The following is an 18,113-nucleotide window of genomic DNA, read 5'->3' as shown; positions in this document are numbered from 1 at the left end:
ATACTGTGAAAGTCAGCACATTTAAACTTCATAATTATTTGGAAAACAATCCTTCGCGATATAAAGCAAGGAGCAAACAAACATTTACACATACTCAGGCATGCAAGTATGTACGAGGGTATAAATTGATACTTTTCCCTAGTCAATAACGGCGGAGAAAGTAAAAGGAATTTTCGCGTAGATTCTTCCCCAAGTAGCCGAGTGTCTAATGGGCTCCTCTGAGGGCACTCGAAGAAGTTCGGAGCACCTGGGTACGAGAAAGGGAGCTTGACGAGGGCGACTTTGTCCCCGTTGATAGGTCGGTAATCTATTAACACACACGGGATCGTTAGAAACTGGCGGTAATCTCCGCGCACTCGCTAACTTCCCCTAATGGAATCAAATTAACGAACTCCGTCTAGTCTAGGGATTTAAATCCATCCGGGTCGATGACGAGTGCACTCGGTGTCAAGTTCGAAGGGTGCTTTCACATCGTAGAATTTCGAGACATAATAACTCTCTCGTACTTTCACGTTTTCTTTATTTTCATTTATTTGGAGTAGAAATTAAGGCCGTCACATTGTATTCTATCATTTATTATTTATTTTTCGTTGTTAACTCTAGTAGGAATATTTACTCGTTTGTTATGTTAAAATACCAGTTCTTCTAGGTTCTAGATTCGATGATCAGAGTCTCAATCTGATGGACATCACAAATACTGTAATATTCTACTTATTATGGTTGTATGATCTTATAAAAAATTACAAGGATAACAAATAATAATTATAGAAGAATAGCAATAAGTAAAGTATTACACATAATGTCCATCATGTTGAGACTTACCTTATAATCGAGATAAAAGTCCTTCCTTCCCTTGCGAACCCCCTCCTTAGTCTTTCTCTTATCCCCAACGTGCTCCTCCAAAATTGACCCAAAAAATATTCTTCCCCCGAATTAACGATCAAACCCGATCACCCCTGATCGATCGAGCGCCCCGACTTTTCCCACAGCAATCTCAACGCGAGAAAAATGTTTAATCCTCGGTCGCAGAGTCAGCGTCGACCCCGTCTCTAAAAATAGCCCCGAAGAAAACGCTGAAGAGCCTTTTCTCACGTGTGTGTTTTTCCTCGAAAGGTGATCCCGCGGCGCGAGGGGTGACGTACGTCGTCGGAAGAGAAGCGCACGTTCCACAAAGGGAAGAAGACGGTTATTTCGGTGCTAATTAAGTGAGGAGGTTCACGCAACAGAGCGGAGCGGGAACGCAACCTCGGATCCCGAGGTGGCGGTGTCTAATTGGCACGGGACACAGCTCGGCCATCCTTAATTGGTTAATTTGCGAGGAGGCTCGTTCAGCCGATGCGTCGCGGCGCCGTCGAGTGTTGCAGGATGCAGTCGGTCGCGGTCCTCTCTGTATAATCGTCCTGTCGTCGATCGGAACTCTTCCAGTACAGCCATCCGCGGGGGCCTTAGGATAACGTCTCAACTATAATTCGAACGACCTTCCTGCTCTTCTATGACAAGTTCCTGCAGTACGTGACCAAATTCGCGACCATGACCAGTGGACAGAGGAACAAGTCCGTCGTCCACCCCGAACAGCGGTACGCTTACATGCCCTGCCCCCTCTACGACACCGGTGAGTTCATGTTTTTGGGGAAACTAGTACTTTAGGATCGCGATTATTCGGGTTGCTTTGAGTCGCGATTCAATAATTACGCTAGTTTACAGCCAAAATGTGTGCATTGAATGCCACAATTTTTTTTACTTATGTATAATTGGCTTTCTAAACTCGAAAATCGCAATGAAAAATTGTTTCTATAGATAGGTTTTTTTTATATGAATTTTTTCCGACTTTTTGTCTGAGATACTTTCACATTTTAGGCCATATCTTGAGTTAGAAACGTCCGATTGGATCGCGCAAGATGCCGTATTATAGGTAATCGAATTTCCAACGATCGCTTCTAACATTGTTTTCCAATCGGTTCGATAGTTTAAGTGTTACGGGACAACATATATGAGAAACTTCGATTTTTTTCGGCTAAAGTAGAACATGAAAATTTCTTTCATCGCTATGCAAAAATAGAAACTGTCCAGTTTCTTATTGTTTACGTGTAGATCGCACTTTTACGAAGAAAACAAGCTTTCGTTGAAGAAAATCTATGGACAAATACCGGAGTTAGGTATTAACAATTGAAGAAAGGTACAAGAACTCCAATTTTACCTGTTTTTGTATTTTTCAGAGGAAAATTGAAGAGATACGGCCTAAAATGTGAAGGTATCTCAGAAAAAAATCGAAAAGAATTCAAAAATTCGTCTATAAAAGAATCCTATCCATAGAAACATTTTTCATTGGGATTTCCAAATTTAGCAGGCCAAAATACGTATGAAAAAAATTGTGGCGTTGTATGTACATCTTTTTTTATTTTTGTTATTTCGTAAACTAGTGTTATGGGAAAAATAGATGAGAAGGTGGGCGGATTTAGGGTTTCTCTTGGAGCTGTAGATGCGTGATCGAGGTCCTTAATGTGACAATGTTAATTGGTACGAATACAACCCTTCAGGTTGCTTTGATTAGCAATTGTATAGTTATGTAAAGAGTAAATTGTTTTTTTTTTCAATTTTGTTTGGTAGTGAAGTTTCAGGGAGTTGTATCAGGTTATCCGGAAAGTTCGTGGCAATTTCTAAGAAAAATTCAAAAACACGTTTGAATTTTAATATATATTTATTGAATTACATAGGTGCCATTTTGTTCCACAACCTTTCCACCTTTTAAGGGATGTATACATGTTATTTGTTTTCAACCACTTCGATATATTCAGACCTGTACCACCTACTAAAAATCGACATGGACTTTCCGGACAACCCAATAGATATAATGTCAAGGACCTTAATGTGCTAACAGTGGATAGAAGGAGTCAAGATGTTCAGTTGTATGAGGGTACCTCGATTACAGCACGAGCGTTGACGAGTAGAGTTGATAGTCATTAAGATCGAGGGTAGGGGAGGGTTAGGATAGAGTATTCTGCCATTCTCTGGTTTGGTTACCTCGGTTATCGCGGGACTTCCTACAGCACTGAGTCTCTGCAATAATCGAGGTCCTACTGTTCCGCCAAATTGAAGTAGTATAATAATACATTGTTGGTTTTCCAAAATGAAGGCCAGATCACAATCCGAGGAGACCTTAAAAAATATTTTCAACGTAAACGAACTCATATCTTATGTCCAAAGAATCCGTCCAACTACCCACTCGGACCTAATTACGAAGCTTCGCAGTGTCAGCCGTCTTGCGCGCGAAACTTGAAACGTTCCTAAACGTAACCCTAGTTTAAACACCTCCCCGATGAAAATTCAAAATTAATCAATTCTATTCCCATCTTTATCGAACCAAACGAGCTAAATTCATCGAACGGAGCCTCGAGTTCGTTCGTAAAGTCAGCCCAAGCGAGTTAAAAAGTGGCCACAAACGAGGGTGCAACTTTCCTATTAAAAGTTGTCCGGCGACTATAGAGGGAAGCGCGTTTTACTTTCCCAGGAATACAAGGCGAAACGTGAAACGGATTCCGCGCGGACTTTCGGCCCCCCTCCGCGACCGGTTTTATAGGTTTTCTTATGATTGCTGTTCCATTTAGTTATTTGCCATCGGTATGCAAACAGCGCGTGTTCCGCGAGAATCTTCCCTCGGCGATCCGAGAGTTGGCGGTCGGTGCTTCTTACTAAAGGAAATTGGGCTTCTGCCGGCGGTCGAAAGTTTCGGTCGAATCGGAACAGGGGCACTTTTGTCGAGGCACATTTTCGAGTTACTTTGCATCCAAATATACCGTCGAGTTAACAAAGGCTGCCTAATAAATAGATTTCGAACTTTTCCATGGAACGACGCCGCCTTTGTCATCGCTGTCGCGGAAATGGCTCCCGACACTCATTTCTAATTGGATCCGCGAATCGAACTTTTGTTTCTTGTACTTCTTTTATCTTGTGGTAAATTTTTAGCGAAGAAGCGCGAGAAAAAAAGGCGCTTCTTATTCTTTTATATAATTACACTAGTTTACGATTAAGATGTACATTCGATGCCATAATTTTTTTCTTATGTACTTTGGCCTACTAAACTCGAAAATCGTAATGAAAAATTTTTCTGTGGATAGATTTTTTTTATTTGAATTTTTGAATTATTTTTCGATTCTTTTCTGGAATACATTCACATTTTAGGCCATTGCTCGAGTTACAAACGTTCGATTGACTCGCGCAAGATGCCGTATCAAAGGTAATCGAATTTCCAACAATTGCTTCTAACATTGTTTTCCAATCGGTTCGATAGTTTATAAGTGTTACGGGCCAACGTATATGAGAAACTTCGATTTTTTCAGCTAAAATAGAACACAAAAAATTAATTCCATCGCCATGCAAAAATAGAAACTGTCCAATGATGTTCGGTCTCTTATTGTTTACATATAGGTCGCACTTGTACGAATTCATTGCGATTTTCCAGTTTAGTAGGCCAAAGAAAAATATTGTACATCAGAAAAATATTGTAGCATTGAATGTACTTTTTTTTATTGTATAGTAGTGTTATTGCCAACAACATGGCCAGAGTAATTTTTAATTCGCTGTGTTCCTTCGGTCGAGAACTCTTTTCGTATGGATCTATGATTAAAAAGAATAATTATGCACGTATAAATTGTGATTTAATAGTAGCCCGTGTAATACTATTTATGACCAGTAAATTGGTCGATTGCGACACGACTTAACCATGTCATAAATATTTATTAAATCGTTATTACATTTTAAGGTGAACTTGTCCAATCGCTCTTATGTACGCACCGGCTCATCTGAATAACAAAATTACGAAGTTTCCTAATTAAGCTCCCGTGGGAAGTTCGTGGAACCACCCGCACGAATCTTCGACCTTACAGTTTCTTTTTCTAACCCTCCTCACGAACAAATCGTTTAATTTAAATGTATAAATATTCCAGGGTAGCGTAACATCTATCGGACATGGCATTTAAAAACCAAAGGAAATTAACCGTATATAAATATTTGTTCGTAATTTTGAGTGTTGAATCTTCGGGTTAATCTAACCTAAAATTTCAAATACATTCCTAATTCGCTCGAACGTATCCGAGCTACTTGCGTACGTTCTAGATTAACTTGTTACGAAACGATAAAGTGCAAAATCAATGCGATTCTGGCAACCAACGATAAATTCCACTTGGCACTTCGGCCAGGGCTCAATAAGAGATGGAGGATGGATTATGTTCTTGGAACGAATTCCGTGGCTCGTTTTGATCCGTTCCAGTTCGAGGGGTTAACACGTTTACCGACGCGTAATTCATTCACGAATGACGTTAATTATTCCGTTAGTGCGTCGTCATCCAAATTCCCTATGACGATGCCGCATGTTTGTTCGCGTTTCACTCGCGACGCGTTACCGCCGGCACGTTTCTGATGAAAATCTGTTGTACATAATTTATTCTCAAATCAAATTAATTTTCCAAAGCAATCTACGTCGGTCAAAATATAAACAGTTATTTACACAGGGAAAATAAAATTTTTCTAATTTTAATTGAACATTTTCGAAAGCGTGATATCGTTGTACTAAATTTGTAATTATCATAAAAAAGAATTGTTTCTCCTAAAAAATTTTCGTCTAGATCGTACAGTATTTAATTTGACTAAAATAAGCACGTGTCGGTGTTAACAAAATAATATAGTCAACCTCCGTTCTAATTAAATTCAAAATGTTCATTTGAAATTACACTAGTTAGTTAGTTAGTTAGTTAGTTAGTTAGTTAGTTAGTTAGTTAGTTAGTTAGTTAGTTATAGTTCATTCTCTTTGCGGAGTACATTTGAAATTACACTATTTTTTCAATTAAAAAAATGTAAGAATAGAAAATTGTCCATAATCCAGGCGTCAACCGAGAGATCTTCGTCCCGCTTAGAAATCGGTACGACGAGCTTACGATTATGTTTACACGGATGAGGGGACGAAGCATCCGCGCGTGCATGTGTCCAATTACGTCGGGAGATTAATTATAGCGACGAAACAATAACTCTCTGGTGTCGGTGATCCGTCGTCGTAATTCCTGCGAGAAATCGAAGCGTTGTGTAACATAATTGACGAAGTTTGGACGCGGGGGAAACTTGACCGTACCTAGACCGCATGGCGACGACGTTTACGCCGAAATAGGTGCGCTAAACTCTGAATTGATGAACGAGCCTTGCGTCGAAAACACATTTACGCGGCGTCCGTGGGAAGGGAGTTGTAGGAGATGTCGTTTGTGTCCCTCTGGTCGCGAATTTTCATCGCATGGAGCATACAATTACGTCGAAGATTGACGAGAATTAATTGGACACTCCGATGTACTGTTCGCGAGCGAAAACTTTGCACTTGGGGTCGAGGCGGGTTGCATACGCGCAGGAGCAATTCTTTCAGACGTGAAATGGATGGATATGTAACATGTATACTAGAGTTGGGTTAGGTCTGGATTTTAAGCAAAAACTATCCAAGAAACTAGGTTTGGATTTAGAGATTTAGAGAAAACATGTTTTAAATGGTATTAAAAATAATAACTGCTACGTGGTAGGCTCACTCCCAGCGAAATAAAGTATTGTCGGATATTTAATATGGGACATAGAATACATATATATACATATTTAAATAGGTGGAAATACAACACAAAAAACGTTACGGGCACATAAAAGTACAAAAGGGCAAAGCACGCGTCATTCGCGCATCGAACGTTTCTGCGTAACTGCTCAAAAAACGGTTTCTTAGCGTTGCAATGCAGTTGATCGGCGCTTGTTCTTCGATTCTCCGAAACCTCCTTTGTCCTGCGTTCCTCGGGCGAACGTACCGACTCGCACACTCTGCCGACGCAATCGAATATCGACTATAGCTATACATATAGGTAGGACGAATTATTATAATATTTCGTGTAGTTTAAGGGAAACTTTAAATTAGAATTTTAAGTAAGAGACGCTTTATAGGCAGAACGAACTAATATTTTACACAAAAGAAAAGAAATAATTGACAAGTAGAATATTTCAATTTTGACAATGTGATATATACGTGTATATGTGTACACGTAGTATTTTAAATAATAGATGCAGGACGAACTAAGGAATTTAAGGGTAGGTTTTCGAGCCCGTGTGATTTATGATCGTTCGGCAGGAAGCGTCGCGTCGCTTCATGTTTCATTCACCGTCTGTTTTATTACGCGCCGCGGTGGTTAGCGCCACTGGAATCCACGTGTTCCCGGATTAATTGCAATTTCCGACGCCTCGCGACAGAACCGTAACCAGCACCGTGACGAATGAAAGCGTCCCGGCGCCGGCTTCTGCAAATATCGGCTTTTTCGGGGGAGGGTTGGTTGCTTAACCGAGACAAGGACAGATACGTCAATTCGTTTTATCAGTGGATTTCACGAACGAGCCACGGGTAAACAAGAAGAGTTAGAGGGTGGAGGGCTTGCAGGATTTTTTTTCATTCTTATCGTTTTGTTCTGCCGGGGGGAGGAGGACGTGTACTCGTTTAGAATTTTATTTGCGGAGCGAAGGGAAGTGATTAGAATGAATGCGAATTATGGGATCGTTTTGGTTTAGATGCTCTAAAAAAGGCTGTTTTTGTATATTTTTTTAAGAGTTCATTGATATGGATATCGATATGAAACTTATTGGGCTTAGTAAGTACGCTATCAAGGTACGTAAGGAAAATTTTATTTATTTATTTTAATCGTTGCTTACGGTTAACAAGTGTAGGTAAACATAACTCTTCGCAAAGTATGTCTCTGGCGGCGTTGATATTATGTTAACGGGTCATCTGAAACGAAAAAGTCAAACATTTTTAGATTCAGTATGACTGTGGCTCTCGTGTATTCTACGAGAATAAATATTTATCGATAAATAACAAAATGGCGCAGATTTAAAGAAAAAAAATTTGGAATTGGAATTTTCAGCAGAGTCGAAGAAAAGTAAAATCCTTCGTTTAATCGCGAGTTGTACTCACGTACTAATAGAGATAACTGTTAAAATTTCACGAGAAGAAGCGAAACGTTTTTAGAACTAGAAAAGACGACGAATTAAAATACACGCGAAACAAGCTCTGTTATACAATACTGTTAGATACTATACCGTCGAGAAATGTAATAAAAACGAATAGATTTTTTTTAAAGTCATAAACCAGAATGATCTCTTAACAGGGAGCTGTATTTTATGTTTGTACGAGTATTCAGGCGCTGATAGTTTGAGTTAGGTTTTCTACGATATTTCGTGCTAGAATCAATGCATTACAAATTCTATCATTCCCTCTGCAACCTTCCAACGAAACAGCGATTAATTCCATCACCGATGAATTTAAATCATGGATCGAACGAAAAGCGAGTTAATGAGAAATTGAAAAATTCAACGAGCTCTTTTCAATCGTCCGAAACTAATTGCCCGGGTGTTTTTCGTTCCGTCCACTGGCGGATTAACGATTTTACGCGATGGACTGTCCGCGGTGGATCAAGCGGGAGGGGTGTACGAAAAAAAAATTCTAGAGTTACTAGAAGTATCCAAATCGAGGAAACTATTTCTTCTTACGAAGGCGTTTCTCGATATTGCGTTCGCCAAACCGACCAAACTATTTGTCATCCGAACTCCAACTATCGACCAGTGGTAAAACTATTCAAATTTGGAGCTCGGGGGTGTCCAAGCATCCTTCGTGATCAATGATTCGTCTAACAGTAAAAGTTGTACCGCGGTAGACGCGTGTTTGATGAAAATGGAAATTTGAAAACGGTGAAATTTAATTTTAAGCACGAAGCAGTGGGACAAACTCTTCCTCGAGAAGAATGGTTATTTTCATTTTACTACCGAAAATTAAATTATCTGCCCTTCGCGTTAAATATTCCGCTTGCATAATTGCGGGTACTTATATTTTTGCCGTGAATGTTTATTATTCCTAGAAGTCCATCATGAATTTGTACAACTAGATATAAATGTGAAATGGTTGGATTATTTAATGGAAAAATTGAGAGAACAACGTGCCAGAGTTTTTAAATGTAAAACTACTGGAAGGGATGTAGAGATCTCCGCAATACCAGTGTTTTGCCTGGCATTTTGAGCTCTTACATTCCGCCCCGTGAAAAATGGCTCGTGGAAAATCGCTTCGAAACAGAAAATTAAATACGTTCCGGCCGTATGACCGAGTTGGATACGCGTCAACAAGAACGGGTAAATATGTTCTGCGTGCGTCGTCAAAATTGTTTATTCGAACGTTGATCGATGTTCCCAACAAATCGCGGTGATATATCCCGAAATACGGTAACTTTCCTTGCCTCTCTTGTTTCGGTTATTTAGAGTATCGAGTACACCCAGTCGAGCACGTCGCTGTTTGCATATGGATCAAAGTCCATCTATTCGCAAAGAGTACTTCGTTGGGGCAGTTGGAAAAGAATTTTATTTGATAGCAGTGAGAAATGTTTTTTTATTTTTTTTTTTTCATTCAAAATCCATATGCAGGATTAATTGAGGAATAAGTTACAAACGCGAATTAAAATTTCTGTATACTGCTACCCCCCATTTCCGGTTCTTACACTAATTCTGGGACACTCTATATACATGGAATATTACATATTATTGTATTACACTTACACACTTGTAAAGCGTGGAATGCGATGCTTAACGAGTGCAACATCTTAGACACAATGGTGAAGTTTTATTAATTCTTCGCAGACATTTGGAAGATGATGCAAAGGACTTGCGATGCAACGAGTTTGTCATCGCAACTCTGTTACATTCTTTTCAGAATACCTTTTAGTAACTAAAAGTTGGATAAGGAGCAACACGATTCGAGCTGGTTTAAATTTTGTCGCTCGGTCGCGCGACATTTTAAGTTAGCGCGAATAGAACCTACATCTTGCTCCCACTTTTGCCGCGGCTCAGCTACGCGTGATTTTGTCGCCGCGCGACGTGCAATTAGGACAAGCCGTACGGCCGATCGCACACGGGCGCAACCGATCAGTTTCAAACCACTCTGAAACTACATAGTTGCATGCGACCATGGATCTAGGTAAAACAAAGATACTGGAGTAGGTAAAACAAAGAGCGCAAACGGTTTGCAACTCAATTAATTTAACATACACTCAACACTGTCGCGCAGTACGCACGGCGATCCATTCATCCAGCCGTACCGCTTAAAAAACTAAACATAAGACGGAGACGTGGCGTCGTGTCGGCTCGTTGCCGCCACAGAATCCTGAAAATTGTTGAGAAACGCTACGAACTTTTTCGAATACCCAATATTATATTAAAATTTCTACATATATATATTCTACATGTTGCATTCTAAAATAATACAATAATATGTGATATTATATGTATACAGAGTGTCCCAGAATTAGTGTAAGAACCGGAAATGGGGGGTAGCTGAGACGATTCCGAACCGCAACTTCTTTTGGGAAAATGTCGAATGGTGCTTCGTTTTTGAATTGTTAACGAAAAACCATAGACCAATCACAACGCCCGAGTAGCGCGCACTCAGCCGCGAAAGCATAGGCTCGAGCCAGGACTGGCTGGCTACTCCAGGTCGCGGCTACTGTGATTGGTCGGTGGTTTTTCGTTAATAATTCAAAAACGAACCACCGTCCGACGTTGTTACAAAGGTGGTTCGGAATCGTCTCGAAATAAATTATTTATTATTCATCATGTTTAACGGTGTTGATCTTTATTATCCGAGAAACTTATTGTAAATATAAAAAGTTGACTATACCGAGTGCTTAAATTTACGATTTTCCAGAAAGTAGAGTTATTCGATTCGATCAGCGAAGTAGCTTATATTATATTATATTCTTGGCCCTTTGAAAACACTGCTACAAATAAAAACGTATATTGTTCTACCCACCAACGACCCAGCAACAAGTTACTTTTGCAATTTAATATTACGTAGTGCCTTAGAAATCCATAACTCATCCCCCGAAAAATGTATGTTAACAAAGTAGTATCGCTCTGTCCCTCGGAGGAGTGAAAGAGTTCTTCGTTGTGTCAATTGAACGTGCGAACGTGTATTTCGTGTGGCGAGTACGTCGAATAAACGACTACAATTCTAGAAACGCATCTAGCTTGCGATCTAAATGCGTCAGGAAGTCAAGGTTGCTGCGAGGGGAGAGAGGTTGATACGTGCTAGGCCGCATTCGGGGGGAGGGGGGGGGGGGAAGAAATTTTGCATGGGCGCATCAAGGTGTGCAATCGATTCCGGTGCAGTCGACCAGGCACGCGTCTAGCTGCACTCGTCGCGGGTGTCTTTGCTAGACGCGCCACTGGCGAATAAACCAACTTATTCACGAATAAATATACTGATTCCCTAATAAATATCCGATAACCAATGATGAGGTATTGTAGAAAAAGTGTCTTCTGTGCTACTTATTTCAGTTGAGGAGAAATTCGTTTCTTTTTTTCTTTCTTCTCATTTAAACAAAAACAAATATATGTATATACATTTTTTATAAATATTTTATAAAGCATTTTAATAATATATGTATATATGTACGAACTTATTAGCGAATAAAATATACCGATTCCCTAATAAATATCCGATAACCAAAGATAAGGTATAGTGGAAAAAGTGTCTTTTATATATACTTTTTATATAGGGTGTCTCAAAAATGTTGTAACACCTTGAAAAGGGTGGTTGGGAAGGTGATTTGAAACAACTTTTTCCTTAGCGAAAATGTTGTCCGAGGCTTCGTTGAGGAGATATTAACGGAAAACATTGACCAATCAGAGCGCGCGTATACCGTTGGAGCGGCCGCGGTAGCGAAGGCTACGAGCTAAGCGGCCGCGTCAATGGCCTTCGATGCACGTTGAGTCACTTGTTTGCGTACAAGCGCAGCCGCTTAGCTCGTAGCCTTCGCTACCGCGGCCGCTCCACCGGTATCCGCGCGCTCTGATTGGTCAATGTTTTCCGTTAATATCTCCTCAACGAAGCCTCGGACAACATTTTCGCTAAGGAAAAAGTTGTTTTAAATCACCTCCCGGACCACCCCTTTCAAGGTGTTACAACATTTTTGGGACACCCTGTATATATATCTATATATATACAATCTATATATATATAAGTTCGTCTTTTATATATATAGAGACGTATATATAAGATGTATATATAAGTGTCTTATATATATATACTTTTTCTACTATACTTTATCTTTGGTTATCAGATATTTATTAGGGAATCAGTATATTAATTCCTGAATAAGTTCGTACATATATATATTGAAGTAAAATAAAATATCTCAAAATATCTAATTCATCTAAACCTCATACATTCACACTCGCAATATAAAATACTAAAAATAATAAAGCAAGAAAAGAGGTATTAATTTAAATAAATAGCAACTTATCATAATTAAAAAGAACCTCCAACTCTAACGTATCGACACCTTCCACCTAAGAACCATAACCCTAAAAATAAAAATAAACTCCATAAGCAAAACAAATGTTTTTCCCTAAAAGAATCATGGTACAGCCCGAACCATAAACGAGTATAAACGGTAAGCACCGAATTCGAAGTGTATACGATCGAGCATTGAGAATTTAGGCTTCGTCCCAATTCGCCTGGCGTGTCCGTGTCGCTCGTATCTCACACCGTGAATCGTTTTTCCGTTTTCCCGTGGCGTGAACGGACAGCGAAACTCAAACAAGAAACAATGGTGTAATCGATTAACGCACAAGTTATGCGCGCTTTTGGCAAACGAAATACTTAACTGAGAATTTATTCTGGACGATAAATTTCGTTTATTTGTAACCAACGCCACCGGTTTTGTCGTGCCACCGTTTTACTACTTGTTGAACGGGGACCAGCACTAAAACTGGATCGCGGGCTTTATGCACTTTTTCGAGGAGTTTACGTCTCTTGTGCTCGCGTAAACTGTCGTCTCGATTCGTGAGCACGAATTTGAAAACATCGCAAAATTAATTTTCATGAGAATATTTTAATCCACGTAGAAGATACACAGTGTTCGATGCAGATGCACGTACACTTTGGTATCAACGATCATAAATGAATAAAGCAACAATTATTATAATATAAACGAATGGAGTGTTGCAAATATTCACTTGTCTTAAAAGGGAAATACTCAATTTAGTCGAATCCTCGATGACCTTGAACAGTCGATTAAGCCTGCGCGTACTCCTACAATTTTTAAAATCATTTATCTCAACAACCAAGCCTCGTATAAAAAAAATTCATTCCTCAATTTCGTCTCAATTTTTCACGAAGAATTCATGGGTGTTTCCATAAATTAATTTGTCGAATATATTTTAGTCGATAGATACCGATAGGGGTCTAACGAAAATTCGAAATGGCATTTGGCGGCGCGTGTTTTGCTCGAGCTAAACGCTAGACTGAAAATAGAACGTAATTGCGCGCGGGCATTGCGAAGCAACGGGTGGTAAGTTCGCTCGAAGGCCACGTACCACGATATGCAGATACACGCAGGTGTAATTGCGTTACAATTTTCTCTTTGCGTTTCCGCATCGCGATGCACGCCGTGCGGCCAGATACGATCGAAATCCTTACCTGGATCACGAGTAGGAGTTCTTAATTAAACATACAGAAACTCGCGTTTCCTTGAATGAGAAGTACGGTTTGAATTATATATAAAAGGAAAGTTAGTAGACGAGGTGGATTGGTGTGCTGTGTGATTACTGTATGACTTGTGTGATTGTGCGGGGTAGGATTCTTGGGATCTTGGGATCTTGGGATCCTTGGGATCCTTGGGATTTCGAAATTCTTGGGATCTTGGAATTCTTGAAATTTTGGGTTCCCTGGAATATTGGGATTCTTGGGATCTTTGGGATTCTTGGGATCTTGGGTTCCTTGGAATCTTGGGTTCTTTGGAATCTTTGGATCCTTGGAATATTGGGATCATTGGAATTCTGGGATTCTTGGAATCTTGGGATCCTTGGAATCTTGGGATCCTTGGGATCATGGAATCTTAAGATTCTTGAAATTTTGGGATCCTTGGGATCTTGGGATCCTTGGGATCATGGAATCTTAAGATTTCTTTTTCTTTTTATATACAAATTTTTTTCTTCTCTAGATACAAATATGATACAAAGAAACGTCTTAAAAAATTGTATAAGTAAATTTACCTCACGTTCAGACTCCTCTCAAGTCTGATTGGATCACGGGCACGAGTCCAGCACGAGAATTAAGGGAATTTACATACCTAGAGAATCGCAGGAAGTAATTAGCAAGGCAAGCGACTCGATAAGAATTCCTGTAACGAACTATTAAATCGTACGTTTCGTGGGAAATTCGTCGGGAATATGGCGGAGGCGATCGTGGAACGCACGTGGAAATTCAATTAGAGTCCGACACCCCGTCGACGATAAAAGTTCCTAGGCGGTGAAATAAAAGGGGAACGCGATATTGCATCGCGGGTACGCCGACCTCGTTGAGGCGATCAGCGTTGTTACGCGACGAAATTAGCCGGCGATAAACGGTCGAACGCCGCGTACTTGAACTCTGAGGGGTTTCAAGTTTAACGCTCCCGTTCTACTTTCCTTCGAAACTATGGAATGCTCGCCGCAGTTGCGCAAAGTTGTTCAATGTAGCGTTTAGACGGTATCGGATTACTTAAGGGTGCGATCTTGGCGTGGAATTTTCGCGGAAAACATTTTCAAACAGAATGGTGGGCATGTCTTTGCCGATAGACTTCTGTCTGGTACGGTGTAGGACTCTACAAACGATCTCAAAGATTTATCTTGAATCTTCGCATTGAAAGATAGCGAACTCTCGCCTTTTTGGTATTGGGAAAAGAAGACTTGATCTTGTGGAGGGAGTATCTGTTTAATTAAGCACTATCAAACATCTTCAAACGAGTGCATACAGAAGTAAATATTTGCAAATGTCTTTGTAAATACAGAAGTCAAATATTCATGTACTTAAGAAGTTCGAACTCGAGGAATATTTGAAGAAGTTTGGCCCAAATATGATCACTACAAATGTCACTCAACGCTCCCACGTATATTGCAACTACTCAAATACTTGATCAGTGCCTAAAATCTGGTTTACAAAATTAAAAAAAATTGTACATTCATAGGCGCAATTTTTGTCTTATGTATTTTGGCTTGGTAAAATCGAAAATCGCAATGAAAAATTTTTCTATGGATGAACTATTGAACCGATTGGAAAGCAATGTTAGAAGCAATGGTTGGAAATTCGATTACCTTTAATATGGCATTTTGCGCGATCCAATCGGACGTTTGTAACTCGAGATATGGCCTAAAATATGAAAGTATCTCAGAAAAAAATCGAAAAAAATTCAAAAATTCATATAAAAGAAACCTATCCGCAGAAAAAATTTTCATTGCGATTTTCCAGTTCAGCAGGCCGAAATACAAAAGAAAAAAAATTGTAGCATCGAATGTACATTTTGACTGTAAACTAATGTAATCATCTAACATGTATACTAGGACCTTATTTAAGTACTTCTCTGAATATTTGGCACTTCTCTGGTAAATTAAAAGTAATTCTACAAGAGTCCCGCCGGGCCATCTTTAACCTGCGCCCAATCAGGGTATGTGTTCCCCGGATCACGTGACTCGCGTGCAATCGGCGAAACAGTAGTACAGGGACTCGTGGACGAGGATCGTTCCGTTGGAAAAAACGCGAAACGTTGTCCATTAAGAAGATTAATGAAGTCGTTCCGTTTCGATAAGCCTCTAGATCAAGGCCTATCGATCGCCGTGACATTGCCAGATCGATCGCGCTCCTGTTGATGTCAGCGGCGAACCTGCCGCGTCGGTCGTGTCTTCCGTGGCGGCCGCCTTGAAGTATTCATAGCTTTGTCGTACGGCCAGGACGTCGTTGATACGTATGGTAACTTTAGTCGCGAAACGAATGCCAAGAATAAGCACGTTGTATCGCGTAAGTAACACCGTGTGCTTCGCGTTCGTCGTGGAATTTCTTGCAAGAAGTTTTACTAAGTTTTTTTATTTTAGCGAATTCTTTATTTTAAGGGGTAGCATCGCTCTAAGGGCTGACAAAAAGGTCTAACTTTGATCATTAATTTCTAGAGTATCGCAAAAGGAATAGGATTTACTTTCACAGGGTTTATTTCACACATATTGTAGTATAAAAGAAAAACAGTTGTTTTATAATTTTATAGTACAAAATATCGACGACAAAGCGAGTCTTCGAAATTGACTTTTTTTTTAAAATGCCTTCACGAGAGGACGGTTTTCTCGTTGTGTATAAAATCTGGAACGAACAACCAACAAATTTCATAGTCTATATACTGTTGGCTATAGAAGTACGTAGGGTTTGATAGGGAAGTTAAGAAGTTAGGAAGTTGAGAAGTTGAAAAGTTGAGAAGTTGAGAAATTCAATGGTACCGAGGAAATGTATATTAAGCGGGGAATTTTTGGATATAAAATTGAAAAAGGAGAATCGAAGTGTTCCTTAATTTACTGTTGATGAATCTTCGTTCAACCAAACAGGATGTTAATAATGAAATAAAATAAAATCCACATACATTGTTAATAAATTTGAGAAACACAGAATCCGATATTTGAAATGGAGTACTTTATAAATGTTTGCTGTATTTATTCGCTTGTAAAAATTGTAAAAATTAGCTCCAACTGTCAGAGTCATCGTACACACTATATCATCTACCATAGGTATGACTATGGATCATATTCATCATATTTTTCATATTCACCATATTTTTCATATTCACCATATTCATCGTATTCACCATATTCATCGTATTTACCATATTCATCGTATTTACCATGTTCACCATATTCATCATATTCGTCATATTTATCACATTCAGTGTGGCCACAGTCACCATACACATTATATCATTTACCATAGGTATAACTATGGATCATATTCATCATATTTATCATATTCACCATATTCATCGTATTCATAGTATTCGTCATATTCAGTATATTCAGTGTGACTACAATCACCATACACATTATATCATCTACCATAGGTATGACTATGGATCACATACATCATATTCATCATATTCACTATATTCATCATATTCACGATATTCACCATATTCACCATATTCACCATATTCATCATATTCACGATATTCACCATATTCACCATATTCACCATATTCATCATATTCACGATATTCACCATATTCATCGTATTCATCATATTCATCGTATTCATCATATTGGTTAGGTGAACTATGTTCTGCCAACAGAACAGATAGAAAGAAAGCGTCAGAATTGCTCTCGTCGCATCCATGAGTGTTCACGTAACCCGTGGTTAAGTAAACACTTTAATTAGGCATTTACTCCAAAGTAGAGGGGAACAAATAGTAACAACTTTGCAAAATAGTTGAAACGTGTACAACTCCCTCCCGCTTCGAACAACAGCGTCGCTCGTTAGAGACTCCCAGTAGAATACGCCGCTGGTCAGACTAGTGGAGCGAGGTGATATTTCTCCGACGTGATTTCTACTCCCCTCCGCTCGACCAGCGATAGTAATAATAATAATCCTAAAAATTGAAGACCAAGCAGCCTTCCAGCGTTCGGCAATCGTTTATCTCGAAGTCGCTGCCAAGTTGGCGCATAGTTCGGTTAGGAAGTGCAAGGATCTCTACAAAGGGAACGTCGTCCGATTTCTTTGGACGTCGCGATGCTCGCTGACCCGCGAACGATAGATCCGAGTGCCGCCAGGATCCCTCTGCCAAAAATTTCGCGTGCTTGATTTTTGGATGGACGAGGCCCCGGCCGGATGAGCTTTTTTCGTTTTTCGATTCGCGTCCTTTTGAATTCGCGCCGACGGTCTGTCGTCGTAAATCTCGCGGCCGCGACGCTTAGGGGAACGCCCGCGCCGTTTTTCACGGCTGGGCTTTCGTGACCGTCGCTGACGTTTGCACGTTAATGCCGTTTTAGTGTGATCGCGGGACAAAATATCAGGGTGGTCGGGATTTAATAGCGACCCGTTAGAATGAATCTTCTTGTTGTTTAGGAATTTTCAACGTTTCATGGTCATCATTTACTTATGATATAGTTGAATATGTTCAGGTTATTGTTATTTCGTATGTTACTATCGTTATAGTTGAACCAGAGCTAACCAATATGATGAATATGATGAATATGATGAATATGATGAATATGATGAA

The 18,113-nt window shown here is 39.7% G+C and overlaps 1 protein-coding gene across 2 annotated transcripts in view; it reads left to right on the top strand.

Annotated features, from left to right (window-relative positions):
• The window catches only part of LOC128894071 (uncharacterized), a 42,835-nt gene that overhangs the window by 9,124 nt on the left and 15,598 nt on the right, over positions 1-18,113 (top strand). For both annotated transcript variants that reach the window (XM_054155523.1, XM_054155524.1), the window contains exon 2: positions 1,114-1,612. In XM_054155523.1, coding sequence (XP_054011498.1) covers positions 1,531-1,612 — 82 coding nt within the window. In that variant the 5' untranslated portion in view covers positions 1,114-1,530. The remainder of the gene's footprint in view (positions 1-1,113; positions 1,613-18,113) is intronic.

Source organism: Hylaeus anthracinus, unplaced genomic scaffold, assembly GCF_026225885.1.
Source record: "Hylaeus anthracinus isolate JK02 unplaced genomic scaffold, UHH_iyHylAnth1.0_haploid 3, whole genome shotgun sequence".
Taxonomy (NCBI): Eukaryota; Metazoa; Arthropoda; class Insecta; order Hymenoptera; family Colletidae; genus Hylaeus; species Hylaeus anthracinus.
Note: the sequence above shows the minus strand (reverse complement) of the source record. Positions and strands in the feature narration are given on the sequence as shown.